Here is an 18,557-nt window from a genome sequence, read left to right as displayed (position 1 = left end):
TGCTTCAAATAGTTCACAAATTTTCATCTCCCTATTACCCACGTGCCAATGGTCTAGCTGAGAGCTCAAATCGCACAATGTGCGGGATCGTGCATCGACTTTGCCTAAATTCTCTAGCCGATTGGGACGACGTACTTCCAGCGGCTTTATTCGCGTATCGAACGGCTTACAAGGCGAGTACCACCCTTCGAGCTGGTCTATGGACTGGAGGCCGTTATGCCTTATGAATTTCATCTTGACACTCACAGGATTCTTCCAGACAAAAATGACAACCTTGAAGCATGCACAATGGAACGCTTGTGGGATTTGGAAGCACTGGTAGAGCATCGACGTGAAGCAGTTTTCGCTCAAGAAGTTTGGCAGAAGCGACAAAAAGCTTGGCCATGACCGGAACCTCAGAAAAAGGAATTTCAAAGTCGGAGATTTAGTACTCTTGTATTCCAGTAAGTTTCTCAAACACAAACCTAAGTTTGTGAGTGGTTGGACAGGTCCATTTCTCATTGCCAAGCTTATCCCAAGTGGCGGAGTCTATTTGGCCACTTTAGAAGGCAGACTTCTACCTGCCCCGGTGAATGGGTCACGCATCAAGAGGTACCATGATCAATGAGAAAACACCCTCCTATTCCTTCTCCTTCCTGGTGACATCTTCTCCCTCTGAGTGAGGGCCACTTTCTCTTTCTACAAGGGTCCTCCTCTCTGCCCCTAGTGCCACTTTCTCTCTCTACATGGCTCCTCCTCTCTCCCCTTGGTGCCAATTTTTCTCTCTAAATGGGTCCTTCTCTTTCCACCCGAGTGTCACTTTCTCTCTCTAAGTGAGCCCTCCATTTTTCACCCCGAGCCACTTTCTCTCTCTAAGTGTGACCACCTTTTTTCATCCCATGCCACTATCTCTCTCTAAATGACCACCCTTAAAATGCGGCCTCCCTTTTTCACTCTGTGTCACTTTCTCTCTCTAACTACGGCCTCCCCTTTTCATCCTGTTTTACAAACTCCTTCTCCTTCTACCTTCTCTCCAACTTCCACCTCTCTCTTACAGACACCTTCTCTTTCCACCCTATGTCCAACTCCTACCTCTCTCTTACAAAAACCTTCTCTTTCCACCCTATGTCCAACATTTACCTCTCTCTTACAAAAACCTTCTCTTTCCACCCTCTGTCCAACTCCCTACCTCTCTCTTACAAACACCTTCTCTTTCCACCCTCTGTCCAACTCCTACCTCTCTCTTACAAAAACCTTCTCTTTCCACCCTCTGTCCAATTCCTACCTCTCTCTTACAAACACCTTCTCTTTCCACCCTTTGAACAGCCCCCCTCTCCCCCTTTACCACCACCCTTCCCCCCTCCTTCTCTCCTGCACAACAGCCCCCCCTCTCCCCCTTTACCACCACCCTTCCCCCCCCTCCTCCTCTCCTGCACAACAGCCCCCTCCTCTCCCCCTTTACCACCACCCTTCCCCCCCTCCTCCTCTCCTGCACAACAGCCCCCCCCTCTCCCCCTTTACCACCACCCTTCCCCCCCCTCCTCCTCTCCTGCACACCAGCCCCCCCTCTCCCCCTTTACCCACCACTCCCCCCCCCCCTCCTCCTCTCCTGCACAACAGCCCCCCCCCTCTCCCCCCTTTACCACCACCCTCCCCCCCCTCCTCCTCTCCTGCACACCAGCCCCCCCCTCTCCCCCTTTACCCCCCTCCCTTCCCCTCTCCTCTCTCCTACGCCACAGCCCCCCCCCCTCTCCCCCTTTACCCCCCTCCCTTCCCCTCTCCTCTCTCCTACGCCACAGCCCCCCCCTCTCCCCCTTTACCCACCACCTGTCCCCCCCCTCTCCTCTTCTACGCCACAGCCCCCCCCCTCTCCCCCTTTACCCCCCTCCCTTCCCCTCTCCTCTCTCCTACGCCACAGCCCCCCCCTCTCCCCCTTTACCTACCACCTGTCCCCCCCTCTCCTCTTCTACGCCACAGCCCCCCCCCTCTCCCCCTTTACCCCCCTCCCTTCCCCTCTCCTCTCTCCTACGCCACAGCCCCCCCCTCTCCCCCTTTACCCACCACCTGTCCCCCCCTCTCCTCTTCTGCGCCATAGCCCCCCCTCTCCCCCTTTACCCCCCCTCCCTTCCCCTCTCCTCTCTCCTACGCCATAGCCCCCTCCCCCTCTCCTACGCTACACCCCTTTTCCCCTTTACCCCCCTCCCTTCCCCTCTCCTCTCTCCTACGCCATAGCCCCCTCCCCCTCTCCTGCGCTACACCCCTCTCCCCCTTTACCCCCCCCTCCCTTCCCCTCTCCTCTCTCCTACGCCATAGCCCCCTCCCCCTCTCCTGCACTACACCCCTCTCCCCCTTTACCCCCCCCTCCCTTCCCCTCTCCTCTCTCCTACGCCATAACCCCCTCCCCCTCTCTTGCGCTACACCCCTCTCCCCCTTTACCCCCCCCCTCCCTTCCCCTCTCCTCTCTCCTACGCCATATCCCCCTCCCCCTCTCTTGCGCTACACCCCTCTCCCCCTTTACCCCCCCCCTCCCTTCCCCTCTCCTCTCTCCTACGCCATATCCCCCTCCCCCTCTCCTGCGCTACAGCCCTCTCCCCCTCTCCTGCACTACAGCCCTCTCCCCCTCTCCTGCGCTACAGCCCTCTCCCCCTCTCCTGCACTACAGCCCCCTCCCCCTCTCCTGCACTACAGCCCTCTCCCCCTCTCCTGCACTACAGCCCCCTCCCCCTCTCCTGCACTACAGCCCCCTCCCCCTCTCCTGCCCTACAGCCCCCTCTCCCTCTCCTGCGCTACAGCCCCCTCCCCCTCTCCTGCGCTACAGCCCCTTCCCCCTCTCCTGCGCAACAGTCCCCTCCCCCTCTCCTGCGCAACAGGCTTTCCCCCCTCTTCCCCTTTACCCCCCACCTTTCCCCTCTCCCCCTCTCCTGCGCAACAGTCCCCTCCCCCTGTCTTGTGCAACAGCCCCTCCCCGCTCTCCCTTTACCCACCACCCTGCCCCTCCCCCTCTCTCCTGCGCAGCCCCCTCTCTCTGCCTACGTCCCCCTCTCTGGAGCAACTCTCCCCCCTTCTCCTCCATACACCCTCTGCATCACCTCCCCCTAGCTTCAGCCCCCCCTCCTCCCCCCTACATCCTTTTACTCTCCCTCTCCACCGACACCCCTTCCTCACTCTTTTCCTCTCCATCGAAGCATGGGCCTGCACTGGTGGATCTGCTAAAGTATTCTCTCGTAGCAGATTCCGGGCTTAGCCTCCACATCAACACCTCCTCCTTCCTCCTTGCCTCTCCAGACCTCGACATCGACACCCCCTCAGTACTCTTTTCCTCTCCATACGACGCCATCGTTCATGCCTACCCATGCCTCTCGCCACAAGTACAAACCCAGATTACCCCGCGATACTTTATTCGTTGACTTCCATCGGGCTCGAGCAGGCCACACGACAGGATCGGGACCATCTTCCATGGCATCACTTGGCAAACGCACCACTGATGACCTGGGTGCCGGGTCTACACCACAAAGCACTTCGAAACGACCTCGAGCAGTTGCAGATTCACCTCCCTCCGACAGGATCACTATCATATCGGATGAGGAGCTATCCCCCTTTTCGAGTTCCTCTGATTTAGATCATGGAGGCTCTGACTATCTGCCCCCCACAGGTACAATCAAAACACCATCCAAGGCATCCAGTGGGCATAGTGGTCACAGTAACGGTGGCGGTGATTTGGCCCCACAAAGTACGGCTTGTGATCTTCCACCCCCAGCTTCATCCTCCTCGATCATTCGGGTGGTTTTCAAACCTTTCCTCAATCCCACACTCAAGCTGTCTAGCATCTTGTCACCTGATGAGATAGCCCGCATGTCTCTCGTGGAGTTGGATGATGTCACACTTCCCCAGGTGGACGTCCAAATGTGTACTGCGTTCATTCAGTCTTATGACTTTGCAACAGACACATTCGGATTCTTGAATTCCTGTCACATGTTCACTCCTAGTCTCGTATCCACATATCTCCGTCTTCCCACACTTCCCTTTTTGCCACCTCACACCGGCTCACCCACATTCCTGTCCTTCTTGTCTACCTGTAAAACTCATCGCAGAGGACATGAGTGCAAGAAAGTTCTCGAGGGAAACAGCCGAGAGGCGCTTCTAGCGAGGTATTTGTTCACACACTTCTACTCTGTCCCAGGCCACTTCTTCATCACCAAGGCGATCCATTCTGCCTTAGACTCCATTCTCTCGGTCACTCCCTATGATTTCGCCTCACTCTTCTACTCTGCCTTTCGTAACACAGTTCGCAAGCGTCGGGGCACATATACCTGTACTTGTGGGCCCCACCTCACCGTCTCACTTCATCAGTGGAAGGCCAACCCTCCTCCCATTGTCACAGGTCGCCTCCCTTCATCATCTCTTACCCCTCCTGTCACCCCCTCTTCCACATCGTTCACTGTCACTTCCAGTGTTCCTTCCCCCGGGACTGCCTCTTCTCCTCTTTCGCTCAGGAGGACACCTCGGCGAGCGCCACCTCATGTACTCTGCACCGGAGCTTCTTCAGTATATTCTGTTACCGGTGCCACAGGGTTACCATCAGTGACATGTCTTGTATCTCCATCAGTCGTGCCCATGCCAGGACTTGCCTCTCCATCAGTCACACTTGTCCAGGCTTCTCCAGCGATCTCCAGACTTTCAATGGGAGGGATTGCATCAGGTACACCTCCTGTTGTACCAGTGACGACGACTGTTGTACCCGGGACTTCCTTGACAGGTGTATTGTTATGCAGGACTGCAGCTGTTTTGTCTTCACTCCCTACCACTTTCACCGATGCAGTCATCACCACAGTTCAGGCGACCTCTGACCATGTTTTGGACCAGGTGTTGGACCTGAATCTTAGCCTGGGACCCGACTCCCACTCCCACGGGCTTTCTCAGGAGATGTCATCCCAGGGTGTACTTCACATTTTGGCCTCCCCAAGCAGAGACAGGACTAGAGACGGGAGTGGGAGCCCCTCTCGCGGAGATGCTCCATTGGCCACTTCAGCATCAGAGGAGGTATTTGAGGGAGGGACTCTGCCCAAATCTGTGGATTGCCCACCCCTTCATGAGAATGATATGTTCACAGCTTACATAGCTGCTTCCTCGGGCCCACCTCTTTCAAATATTTCCCTGGTGGAAAAACAGAATGAAGATTACAGCCAACTACTATCTGTCCTTCACAAAAAATGCTCACCAGTATGTGAGGAAGAGGAGGACCTCACTCAAATCTTCACCATTCCCTTGCAGGACTGCCTCGCACAGAACAAAAAGATCTCCAGGGCCCCGACATGTTTTGTGCACTTGGACAAATTGGCACCTACAGGAAACCTGTCAACAGAGGAAGAGGGAGCTCTCCCTGACATGTTTGAGGAATTGGGGGACGTCATTAATTTGGCTGACAGGATGAATTACAGCGACAGGTATGCGTGAATGAAAAGGTCCCTGCATCTTGCTCAGCGTATCATGGACGACACCTTCACGCAGCTTGGGACAACGGTCTTCAATTCCACAATTTATGCTCATAAGCTCCTCTCTCAACAGCAACATTTAAAGTTAGAATTTGAGAGAGCTCAGGCAGCCCAGCAGCGCGCCACTAGCGTGACACTTCGACAACAGGAGGAAAGGTGGCAGAAAGAGAAGGACTCAGCAATACATGAGCGTGACATCGCTTGGAATATTCAGAAGGCTGCCCTTGAGGATCGCCTCCATAATCACAGGCAGGAATGAGAAGCAGCAATGACATCTTTACGCAGCCAACATGCTGCAGCTCTGGCAACTTTGCACAGCCAGCATGTCACGGAGGTGACCAAATTTCACCAGGAGATTACCAAGTTAAAAGAGTCTTTGTCTTCCTCCGAGATTGCCAAAGAAAAATCAGAATCCAGAGTGGCTGAATTGGAAAAGAAGCGTTCATCCATGGAGGAAGAATTCACAGCTCTTCGAATGCAGTTGGCCACCCTCCAGACTTCCCAGTCCACCTTGCAAGAGCAAAAGGATCATTACTACCGGCGATACCACCGATATAAAGACAAGTATGAAAATCTGAGAAATGTGATGGACACGCTTGAGTGTGAGGAGGAAGCACCCCATCCACAGATACCTATGACTGAGCCAGAGCAAAGGGATGCGCAAAAAGCCACAGAGCCAAATACGAAGGCGGAAGAGGAGAAGGCAGAGGAACAGGCTGCAGCTTTACCACCCTCTGTAATCTCATAGAAGGGTTGATACATGGCTGTTGGTGTTTGGGTTTTTTTTTTTTTTGCATTGTTAGATTTTGCCAAGCTGATTGGCCCTCACTGTAAATATCAGTGTTTTACCTCAAGATGTACTCAGTTTTTTCTGCAATTTTCCATGCTGTCCCTTATAATACAACAGTTTATTTTCCACATTTCAACTTAATACAAATCTTGGCTTACTCCCACGGCCAACCACATGGTCTGTACTCTTTCCTTTTCCCACTCCATCACCATATCAATGGTTTGTAAGTTCATTTTTATTTTTCTTTGACGGATTCGTCCTCCCTTTCTATTCACCGGGACGGTGAATGATAGTGGCGGGGGAAACTGTTACCTTATCACACGACCACCTGTCGACAGGCGTTGACCACATGACGACATCTGTTGACCATGTGTCAACACAAGTTAGCCACGCGATCACACGGATTCATCCAGGATTACTGTCCGAGGCTGTCAACCACAGGTCGACACATGTTAACCACAGGTCGACAGAGGTCAACCAGGAGTACCGTGTCCAAAGTGATCTCATCAAGAGCTGCGCACATGGAGAGTGAGCTTAGCACATGGAGCAGTCAGGAGTATTTATATTATACAGTGGTTCAGTGATACAGTGGTGCAGTAGTGCGGTGAACCAGCTCACCTGCACATGGAGAATTTATACCATCGGGCTGGCGAGTAAGGGAGTCAGAAAGTCGCTGAAGCCATCAAGAGGTGCGGTGAACCAGCTCACCTGCACATGGAGAATTTATACCATCAGGCTGGCGAGTCAGGGAGTCAGGAAGTCGCCGAAGCCATCAAGAGAGCCAGCGGCGCAACGGCTATCCTCAACAGCTAAGGCGATAAGAGGATGACCAATGGGAAGAAAGGGGGGGATTCTCAGCGAAGAAGGGACCCTCCAAGGCGGGGGATGAAGATGAAGGAGAAGGGAGAGAGAAAAGGAGGCATTCGGCATTCGACAGGGAGCGAAAGAGAGGAGAGTGAGGAGAGATAGAGGCTAGAGCTACGAGCTCGCCAAGGAGAGAATGTGGAGAGACTTGTGTGCACCTTTTGTCTACTATGGGGATAGACCTGTGTATTCTGCTGATTTGCGACTTGTGTATTCTTGTGACTTGCGACTTGTGACCTGGACACGTCCAGTGATATGTACATTGGCCAACTAGGTCACTTTCTCATCTCTCTTGTCTCTTCCGGATATGGGGATTGTTCACCAGTGTAGGATTTTCTTATTTTGCTTATGTTGTGGAGTTCACCGGTGATTGTCATTTAGCATAGTGCACTCGTACGTCGTCGTCCACTGCAGTATAGCATATGACACTCGCACACTACTGCACGGTGCGCTCTGCACGATCCATTGCATTAGAGCATTGCAAAACTCATGCTTCTCACGTCAGTGGCCTTTGGCCTCCGGTAACACCTCCGGAAGGATAGGAACCCCTCCCCCCAAACAGCATTTAGAGTAGCAAAGACTTGTAACCAAATTCCATACTACAAAACATAATGGAAATGAACTTGCATGCTTCATAGAGGTGGCTAAATGAAAGTATTCCAAGCAAATCCAGGTGTAGTAACTTAAAGCAAAGCTGTAGCCATAGTTGTACTGAAGCTATTTAACACTTTAAAACATCAGAAATGCTAAAGTAGCATCTAATGTAGCATCAAACTCACAACCTTGTCAAAACTGTCCAAAACAGAGACCAAAACTTGGAGGGTGCAATTCTCATAGCTCATAGCTCTATTCAAGGGGATTTTTATGCAGGAAGAAAGGCCTTATACCAGAGAAGAGCTACCAGCAAGGAGGGGCGCAATGTTGCGCCAGGTCGCTATAGCCAGGCTTGAGAAGACAGACTGGTTTTTCGTCGTTTTCTCCTCCATCTCTTGTCCAAATGAGCTTAGATTTCAGCAGCAGCTTGCCCTCAATGTCGTCCAGCACGGGCTCAGAGGAATTTGCATATAGGTAAGTATAGAGGCGGCATTGCGCAAAATTTTGTTAGAGAGTGTGAGTGTTGGCATTGCGCATACAGTCAAAATTTCTCTGATTGCTTGCAGCTGGAAGTTCGCCCATACGTGAGGAGTTTGCAGCTCAAAGGGTTTGGGCAATGGTCGTTAGTAGGCAAAGAACAGAGCTCTCAAAGATTTTGGGAAGAAGAAGGAAAATGGAGAAGATGAGAAACTAGTAGTTTATGCTAGAGATAGCACCTAATGCTAGGCTAGGCTAGATCTAGAACCTAAAGCTCTGATACCATTTGTAGGATCCCGTAGGATAGAATAGATGCATCTTGCAAGAGGTGTGAGAGCACAATGAAAGAAAGATGGTAGATCTCTGTTATGATTGTGAGAGAGAGGACTCTCTCTTATAGAAAGGGGGAGAAGGTAATACCTTCCCTACATAGTGGCAATCAGCCCCTACATCAGTGGGAATCAATCCCTACATCAGTGGGATTGCCTTTGTCTTACATCACCACTTAGGTCACACAACACTAGACACATCATAGCACTTGATGTGCCTTTACAACACACACAAACACACATGTGACTCCCCTAGATGCACACATGCACCATAGAGCAAGCCCTTGATCATACTTACCCCAACAAACTTTGCATTAATGAGCATAGTGATGCAAAATGTTTCAAGATCCTATGAGCAATTCATTATAGATGGATGCAATGGAATCAAATGAGATCCATTTTGAATAATGACACCAGGGGTCTCGTAGATCTTTCAATGGGAAGGTCTGTGATTGGCACCAAATGGGTCTACAAGATCAAATACCATGCCATTGGTGAAGTGGAAAAGTTTAAAGTAAGACTAGTAGCACAAGGCTATGGACAAGAGGAAGGGACTTTGACTATGAGCAAACACTTGCTTCCATTGCTAAAATGACTACAATACATTGGGTTGTTTCTCTTGCTGCGATTTATGGATGGTTACTGTACCAGATGCATGTGAAGACTGATTTCTTGAATAAAGGCCTTTAAGAAGAGGTCTATCTAAAACAGTCACTTGATTTTGTTGCTGATGTACATCAAATTATGCAAGCTTAAGAAGTCTTGTATGGTCTAAAGCAAGCCCCAATGAGCAGAATTTGTATGCTCCTCAAGATTAGGGCACTCATTTTGTATATGGATGATATCATTGAAGGAACTGTAAGGAGGAGGAAAGGAGACAAGGGAGCTAGAAGGAGGGAAGCATAACTTGAACTGGAAATGAAATGACATGGAAGGAAAGTCAAGAACCAAAATGAAATCACTTACATGACCAAAAGCTGCACTGAGTTGATTGATGTGACAATTGAGGTACAACACTCATATAGAGTGGAGACACACACTCAAGTACCATATGTATATGGGATAACTCCCAATATGCCACATGTCACTCTCTCACACAAAGACTCATAAAACTAGTTTCTAGTACACACTAGAACACACTCTTTGACTATGATTTCTCCAACATCCCCCCTAAGAGCAAAGAGTGTGAGACCAAACACGCAAGGAGTGAACCGATCGTCCTCCACCGCAATACTGCAAGGAGCAAGTCCAACTATCCAGCACCTCTCATGTGATAGCGACTTCTTAGTCAACTACGACCGCCGGCAGTTAGGACCATCACTTGTCATCCCCCTTACTCTGAAGTGGGCAGAGGACTTGCATAGCCATAAGAGTAAACACCCAATACAATCACTTTTTGGGGGACTATCCAGGGCAGAGTACCCTTGTTGACTCCAAAGCCACAAAAGCATACATCATTTTAGAGGGACTAATCAAGGCAGAGGACTTTTATTGACTTACATACGAGAAATCAGAATACATATGGGTTGTCATCCTCAATGAGGGTGACATGGGAAGTGCGTGGTCGAGGTCCGCTGGAATCTCCTCTGGGATCTCCTACGAAGTTGGTATGATGCCGGTGTAGTTCTTTTGCTTTCTTTGTGTAGCAATTTACTTCCATATGACACTTGTGCTTACAATATCTACATGTGATGTTCTTATGGGTTTTCCATTCATTAGTGGAGGCAAGAGCCTCTTCAGTATCTGATGTAAAGAGTAGAGATTCTTTGTTCCGACAGTATTTTTCGAGAAGAAGAGTCCCCATATCATCAAAGGTTGTCGAGGCAGGCCTAAGTACTTCAAGAGTAATCTCAAAACGAGAGACTATTGGAATATGAAGCCAAAGTGAGTCTAAATTGAGTGTTCTAGGTGGTCTAGGTGTGTTTTATAGTCTAGTGAGTCCTAGACATGCCACTTGTCTTATTGGGAGTCATCCCATATACACTATGGCTTTCTAGAGTCTAGTGTCACACTATATAGTGTTGTACTTGTCTTGAGTTTTTTCACATCAGTCAACATCAAGCTCTTTTGGTATCATGTGAGTACTTGTCCATTGCTTTCATTTTCTTTCCATTTCATTTCCATTATGCTTGTTATCTTTCCTTTCCATTCCTAGTGTTAGCTTGCTTCTCTCCCTACCACTATGATCTTTCAGAGACTCCTTCCATTCTCTTCATGAGGACAGCCATTTTGTCCTCTTCGTCAAGTGGACACTTTAGGCTAGGAAGTTGTTGAACAAGAGATTGCATTTTTGCCAAGTGTGCACTCAAAGCATCATTATTCTCAATTTTTAACTTATAACTGCAGCTTCAAGAAAACCTTGGAGTGTTGTGCTTGGCACCTATATAAGTCTGAAAGTCATGATTCTTTTTCAGTTGTCGCTATTCACCTCGAGGTATGCTGGGAGTATGCTAGCAAAGATGAAAAGTCATGAAGGTGGACTGCGCCTCTGGATGGGTTGTTTTAGAGCTTGGTGTTGCTTTCCTCTATCTTCTCCCTTGGTGGTCCAACTGTGTGCTGGAGGGGGGAGTATTTGGGTATTGCCTCATTTTGGCGGTCAGTTAAAGATGCCAATTCTGCATGGTGAGCATGTCGAATCCTTTCAATGTTCCAGTGTTTAGATTTCTATCAATGGTCTCACTTTGGTGCTAGGGTTACTCATCTCATGCTACTCCTACGTTGCAAAGCTCATTGTTGGTTTCCTGCGCACTCCTGGTGGCCTAACGAATCAAAGTGTCGGCAAGGCAAAGTCCAATAAGAGCAATGGCTCTTGAGTTGTGTTGCTTCCATATATTGAGGTGTTGAGGATCCGTTGTTGTAGCGTAGTCCTCATCCTCAATGACATCCCATACATTTTCTTTCATGAGGATCAACTGCACTTTAATTTGTCAAGTGGGAAATCCTTCACTTGTGACCTTCTAGACAATGAGGGACGTATAGGAAAGAGAGGTCATGTTGGCAGCTCCCAAGAGAAGGAAGTGCCAAGAGGAGGTGGTGGGCAACACGAGCAGCAAAACAGGCAGCGGGTAGCGGGCAGAAGAGAGGCAGGGTGTAGCAGGCAGGAGGAGAGGCTGTTGGCGGCGACCAGCAGCAGAAGTGGAGTAGAAGCGAAGGTGTAATGAGCAGCAGCAGTAGGAGGCAGAATGAGCAGCAGTAGGAGGCGGGATTTTCGAGGCAGCAGCTCCACAAACAGCAACTCCACGAATCAGCAGTAGCAGCTCCACAAATCAGCAGCACATGGAGAGGCTAAGGGAAGAGAGGGAAGGGCTGCCCTTTGGGAGAAGATAGCTTCCATTTCCGAGCTACCTCACTCCTAAGGTTTGCTCAAGGAAGGGAAAGCTAGAAAGGGGACATGGCTCTGAAACCACATGAAGGATCTGAAAGGAGGAGGAAAGGAGACGAGGGAGCTAGAAGGACGGAAGCATAACTTGAACTGGAAATGAAATGAAATGGAAGGAAAGGCAAGAACCAAAATGAAATCACTTACATGACCAAAAGCTCCACTGTTGATTGATGTGACAAGTGAAGGTACAACACTCATATAGAGGGGAAACACACACTCAAGTACCATATGTATATGGGATAGCTCCCAATATGCCACATGGCACTCTCTTACACAATAACTCATAAAATTAGTTTCTAGTACACACTAGAACACACTCTTTGACTATGATTTGTACTCCTGGACAATGATGAGCAGAAGATTTTGGTGATAAAACACATGCTTTTTCCTTAGTTTGCGATGACTACTGTTTGGGATTGGAGTTTTGGTAAAATCAAGAAGGAATCTCCATTTCTCAATCCAAGGATGCCTTGGTGTATTGCAGAAATTCAAAATGGAGCCAGTACTCCTATGGAGAAGGTGCTTAAACTTAGCAAATTTGATGATGCAAAAAAGGTTGATGGCTCTTTACATCCTATTCATGGGAAATATCATTTATCTACGAGGGCTGAGATTGCATTTGCCACTAGGTTGCTTTCTCAATTCATGCATTGTACCAATGTTACACATTGGAATGTATCCAAGATAGTTCTCAAATATCTGTGTGGCACTTTATCTTTTGGTTTGCATTGTGCCAAAGGGATCCTGTGGAACTTCATGGGTTGTAAATAGAGTGTTGGAGACTTCTAGACTTTTGGGAGAACTTGGGGATTTTCAAGACAAAAGATGAAGGAAAAGGAGGAGAGAGGAGATGACCCCGAGCTTTATATGCATGGGAGTTTCTTTTTTGCAAAAAAATGAAAGTCTTAGTGCATGGTTTCTCTCCATCCTTCCTCCCTGCTTACATCTTGCATACAAAACACGTGCAACAAACTGATAAAATAACTCTGGTTTCAGTGCTAGAAGCAAGTAGTAGCCAGTTGAAAAGGCCAATGGACAGTTGGAATGGCCAATAAGTGTGCAGATGCTGAACTTAATTACTGCAAGACAATGACAAGATACTGGACTTGACAAGATAATAGCAATATAAGTGTGATAATCAACTTGCTCAACTGGAATCAGCACTAATTATTACCTATCAAACATGTTCTGCTTCTGGAAACATTTTGGTGCATAGCTTTGCGGGAATTTTCATTTCAAAGCACAAGTGGATTAAAAACTACATGGCCAAGAGCTGGTGTCTTACGGAATGTTCAACAAGTCAATAATTGAACACTATCCTACAAGCCACTTCATCCACAACCATCATTATAAGTTGGGAATTTTCCCTTCATCCCCTTATGTCAAAAAGTATAGTGAAGGATACATTTGGAGCTACACATTTATAACACAAGACAATTGGAGACTCATTTATAAACATTACTTGTGTAAATGATCCCTACCAACAACAATGTTATTGCAATAGTCTCCAAAGATGCCAAGAATTTATAATATATAAATTCAAAACTAGAGGGAGAGCTAAAGACCTTGATAGAATCTTCTCCTTCTTGTAAAAGATCTTCTTGCTTTATGCGTGCAACATCTATGTAAGGCGTCACTAAAACAACATTTTGTTCCTCTCTTAGGCGTTGTTGTAGTATGTCTTCAGTCTCACGCTCTGCATCACGAACTGATTTGATTGCTTCACGCTCAGCCGTGAGAAGAGTATGAAATTCATCCAATTTGTTAAATGCTGTCAGATGTGGACTAAATGGATCGACCTGAAACCACCAATGATGGGTTCTAATCAATTTGAAAAACTAAAAGAGGTAGTATTATTATACAAAAATGATATTTAAAGAGTATAAGTATTTTCCTTAGCACAAAAAATCCCCAAAAAAAAAAAAAATCCCTTGCTTTATTAGAATTGCTGCATATATACCATAGAACTCAGCGCTCTTTCATCAAAAGAAACATAGGATTATGGGGCTGTTTTGCCTTTTCCAAGGTGGTGCCTACTTTGTAATTACCTTAGCACCAAAAGCATAAAAAGTGATGTAATATTTGGAAATATAACGACAATGAAAGATTTAATTGTGGGGGTGTTGGTGTGTGTGGCTATGTGGCTTTGGTGAATGACGGCTGTGTGGTTGTGGCTGTGGCAAATGTGGATGTGACTTCGTTCTGCTTTAGTCTTTCGCTTTGCTTCCATCATTCTTGCACTCGTGTCACGCTTGCACCATCATTGAAACCATGAATGGAACAAAACTCAAGCCACATGACACAAGGTCTGTTATACCAGGTGAAGGGGGGTGAAGAGGGGACCATTGAAGGGGGGTGAAGAGGGGACCACAAGAGATGAAGTGGAGCTGGAGTTGCAAATAGAGGTGGAGGGAAGCATAGTGTAGAGATATGAAAGAGAAGTACACCAAAAGGACACCACAATCAAGCTCCTGACTCAAAGCCTGCTTCTCACTATCTTGTTTTTCCCAATGATCGAATGCCTTTTCCCCTCCTTCCTTCATCCCCTCCGGTGCCCGTGGAGGGTCCCCTTCTCTAGCTGAGAATCTTCTCCCGTTCTCCCCATTGGTGGTGTCTCTATCTCCCTTAGCCGTTCCACTAATCTAACGCCTCATGGCTTCAACCATTTCCTAACTTGCTAGCCTCCTCCTTGTTGGTGATATAATTAGACCATGTGCACGTCCCTATGGTCCATTGCTTAATATGCACTACTCCATATGCACCGCTTAGCCTTCCGGCTCCTAGTCAGTGCAAACTTATCTCCTCCATGTGCAGCTCCTCGCTGCACCTTTGCACCACCATTTACACAGGTTGTAGTGCGAATGACTAGAGTTGTGACATGATCGTTTAGGTAGACTTGTGAGGTCTTGCTATCATACAAAAGTGACCGTGGTTATCTCAAGTTGACATAGTTATCACCATGGTTGTCGTGGACATGGTTGTCACCTTGTCAACTCGCCGACATAATTGTCACATAGTTGTCACCTTGTCACCTGGCCGGCATACTTACCACATGGTTGGCATGGCTTGAACTAGAATATCTGCAACAATGGCATAGATATATCATGCATAGCGTCGAAAACACACCACCCTGAGCAGGCAAACAACCTCCTCATCAAGAAGAGTGAGTCAACACCTAGGTTGAGCCTGAAAGTGCCACCTCAAACCTGTGGTGGACTATAACAAAAAAGGAAAGCCACTCCACTCTCTAAGGGAAATAGTCCTCCTGCATGACGCCGCCCGAAAAGTCATCTACATGCTCACCCAAATGGCCATCAAATGGTGTAAAGGATCTATCCAAATACCAAACAATCGGTGTGAAGGGTGGACCTGGAAGCCATGAAGAGCCTTTGTGCAATCTCCAAATACGTCACGTTGAAATGCTCACTAAAATCTCCCAATAGTTATGCACTGAGGCACGTGCAGGTTTGTAAGGAGAGTGGGGAGTATCATCTAGAGAGCATAACTCAACTAAATGTCATTGAACTGGAAGAGCTCAAGAAGATTCATGCCTCTCATAAAAGACCTAAGGCCCAGAAAGAGAGAGCCAAGCCATCGAGCCCCAAGTCATGAAGAAGGGGGAGGGAATAAAACTACTCAAAAGTCTCCCGTCTGCAATCCCTCCATGAATAGAAAGGCAAAAAAAAAAAGGGGGTTTTCTATTCTTGAAGTGTTTCTCTAGTCTTTTTCAAGAAGATTTCTGCTCAAAAACTGAAAGGCTAACAGAATGCACACACTAGTACTCATTGGAAGCATAGCTCTCCATCATGATTGAACCTCTCCCCCCCCAACTTTGTCTCTCCGTGTACCTTCTTTTCCTTCAGCCCTCTACTTCTAAGCCCACCCTCTAGCTGAACCCCGAACTCTTCAACTTGGAAGCTGTCATCATCATATGTTGTTGGTTTGCCAAGACATGTTTTAAGACTTACAGGGCAGAAAATTGTGCCTTTCTATCCGTACAATTGCCCATATTGAGGTCTGTACATTGGATTGGCAGACATGATCACTTGGTTGTCCCGGTCACTTGGTTGTCAGGCAGTCACATGAGGTGACATGGTCACAAGGATGACATAGTCACATAGAGGTGACATGGTCACCAAGATGGCATCGTCACATAGAGGTGACATGGTCACCAAGATGGTCACAAGGATGACATAGTCACATAGAGGTGACATGGTCTGTACATTGGATTGACGGACACGACCACTTGGTTGTCCCGGTCACTTGGTTGTCAGGCAGTCACATGAGGTGACATGGTCACAAGGATGACATAGTCACATAGAGGTGACATGGTCACCAAGATGACATGGTCACAAGGATGACATAGTCACATAGAGGTGACATGGTCACCAAGATGACATAGTCACATAGAGGAGACATGGTCATGAGGAGGACATGGTCACCTATTACCCAAGAGCATGGCCATGTGTCAAGGGTATCCATGTCATGCGGTCCACCTCTACCAGATTGATGAAGGAACATGTGGCAAGCTATCTCTAGGAAAGGAAAGGAAAGATTGCAAGCATAATGGAAATGAACTCAAATGGAAGTAGGCAATAGCAATGAACCCAAAAAATCACAAGTAGATAGCTTGATGTTGACTGATATGAAAAGACTCAAGACTAGTACAAGACTATATAGTGTGAGCCTCTAGACTCTAGAAAGTCATAATGCACATGGGATAATCTCCCATATGACACGTGGCACTGTCTAGGACTCACTAGACTATAAAATAAATCCTAGGAACCTAGGACACACAAATACACTCTTTTTTTGTGAGAAGAATATTTTATTGCTGTGAAATAATTACATTCATAGGTACTCCAAAAGCGGAGTAACTACTACTCAACTGAAAATCTCAGTATAAGCCATATATACATCATGGTCAATCAAATGAGTCTGAAAGCAATCATAAAACGATTGCTGCAGAGATCGTTTGAAAAAAACAAAAGATGGAAAAGTAGGATCACCAAAGACACTATGATTTCTGTCCATCCATAGAGTCCAAAGTGCCTAGTAGCGCACCCAAACAAAAAATAAATCAAAACCCTGTCTAGCTGGATGAATAACCAGAAGAACCTGTCAAAAGTAACAGTGGGAAATCTTGCTCGAAGCCCCTGACGAATGAGAGCGAGGAAATCACAAGTATGTGGACAGCGCCAGAAAATGTGAGGCACAGATTCAGCAGAATGTAGACATCTGTGACAAACAGCCGAGGCAATATGTCTATGTGCGAGTAACTGCCCAGATGGAAAAATGCCAAGTAGGACTTGACAGAGGAAAACCTTTTGCCAAAGAGGGACTTTATAATGCCAAAGGAGACGCAGCCACTTTCTCCACCACGTTGATGGGCGATCCATATGCCAAACAGAATTGGCTCTGTCAGAAACCCAAGACGGAGATAACAACATTTTATACCGAGAAGGCACTGTGATATGTGACAGCTTCAAAGGACCAGGCTGAAGAAGAGGAAGAATGGAGAGTCTAATCCTCAAGCCTATCCTGAAGTTCTTTTTTTTTTTTTTGGCAAAAAAGAGACTTCTATTAAGTAAGAAAGAAACTCGCTAGAGCAAGCTCCGAGCGGAAATACATCATGCTAAGCATGTAATAAAAACTCCTCAGAAGAATGAGGTAGAAAGAAACCAAGGCTGCGGCTGAAAATGCCAACTCAACCTTGTAGAAGTCTCAGCAAGGAAGGGAGAGTCTCTCCAATCCCTGAGCAAAGTAACTCTCCTGGAGGAGGCTGCTCGAGAGGATCCTTGCATGGTCGCCCATATGGCCATCAAAGTGTGTACCGTATCTGTCCAAGTACTGGCCAAGATCTGAGAAGGGTGAACTTGAGAACCCTCCATAGCCTCAGTGCATCTGAGAAGGGTGAACTTGAGAACCCTCCATAGCCTCAGTGCATCTGGCTCTCCAAATGTGCCATGCTGCAATGCTAGCTAAAACCTCCCATGGAGAGTCAACCAAAGAATGAGCAGCCCTGAAGAGAGTGGCTGGAACATCCTCTAAAGAGCACGACTCCACAAGGTGTCGTATGATGTGAAGAGCCCAAAAGGAGTCATGTCTCTCGAAGAAAACTTGGGGCCCTGAAAGAGTGAGCCAAGCCACTGATCCCCAGGTCATATAGAAGGGGAGGCGAGTGCTGAAAAGTCTTGCAATCCCCTTCCATATGATTCTTGCCTGTCTGCAATCCCAAAGGTAGTGCTGTACTGTCTCCGAAGCAGAAAGGCAACGAGGGCAAGTAGGGTTAGCCCCAAACCTAGATCTCCAATGATTCACTGCTATCACACCATTAATAGAAAGCCAAAAGAAGAGAGTGATTTTTCTATTCCGGTGGGATTTCCAGAGCTTTTGCCAAAATTTTTTTTGCAAGTCTGCAGAAATCTGATAATTCTCCCAATGAGGAGCTCTAATTGGCCTCCAACCCCTACATTTGAGCTGGAATTTCTTGGCATTACTGACCGTGTAACGAAAGAAGGGGATGCCCTTCTCTTGGTGCCCTTCATCTATCCACTCCCATTCCCTAGGGTCCCACTGCAAAAATTGCCACAGCCTCCAAGAGCCCAGGGCAATGAGTAGCGGGTCAGGATCCAAGTACCACTGTGAAA

The 18,557-nt window shown here is 47.6% G+C and overlaps 1 protein-coding gene across 1 annotated transcript in view; it reads right to left on the bottom strand.

Annotated features, from left to right (window-relative positions):
- LOC147894808 (dynein regulatory complex subunit 7-like) overlaps positions 1-18,557 on the bottom strand; it is a 589,338-nt gene that overhangs the window by 109,283 nt on the left and 461,498 nt on the right. The window contains 1 exon segment of the mRNA XM_087385174.1: positions 13,473-13,706. Coding sequence (XP_087241300.1) covers positions 13,473-13,706 — 234 coding nt within the window.

Source organism: Dipteris shenzhenensis, chromosome 14, assembly GCF_047967505.1.
Source record: "Dipteris shenzhenensis isolate YYH24624 ecotype China chromosome 14, Dip_SZ_1.0, whole genome shotgun sequence".
Classification (NCBI taxonomy): domain Eukaryota; kingdom Viridiplantae; phylum Streptophyta; class Polypodiopsida; order Gleicheniales; family Dipteridaceae; genus Dipteris; species Dipteris shenzhenensis.
This window is presented reverse-complemented; position numbering and strand designations above follow the sequence as displayed.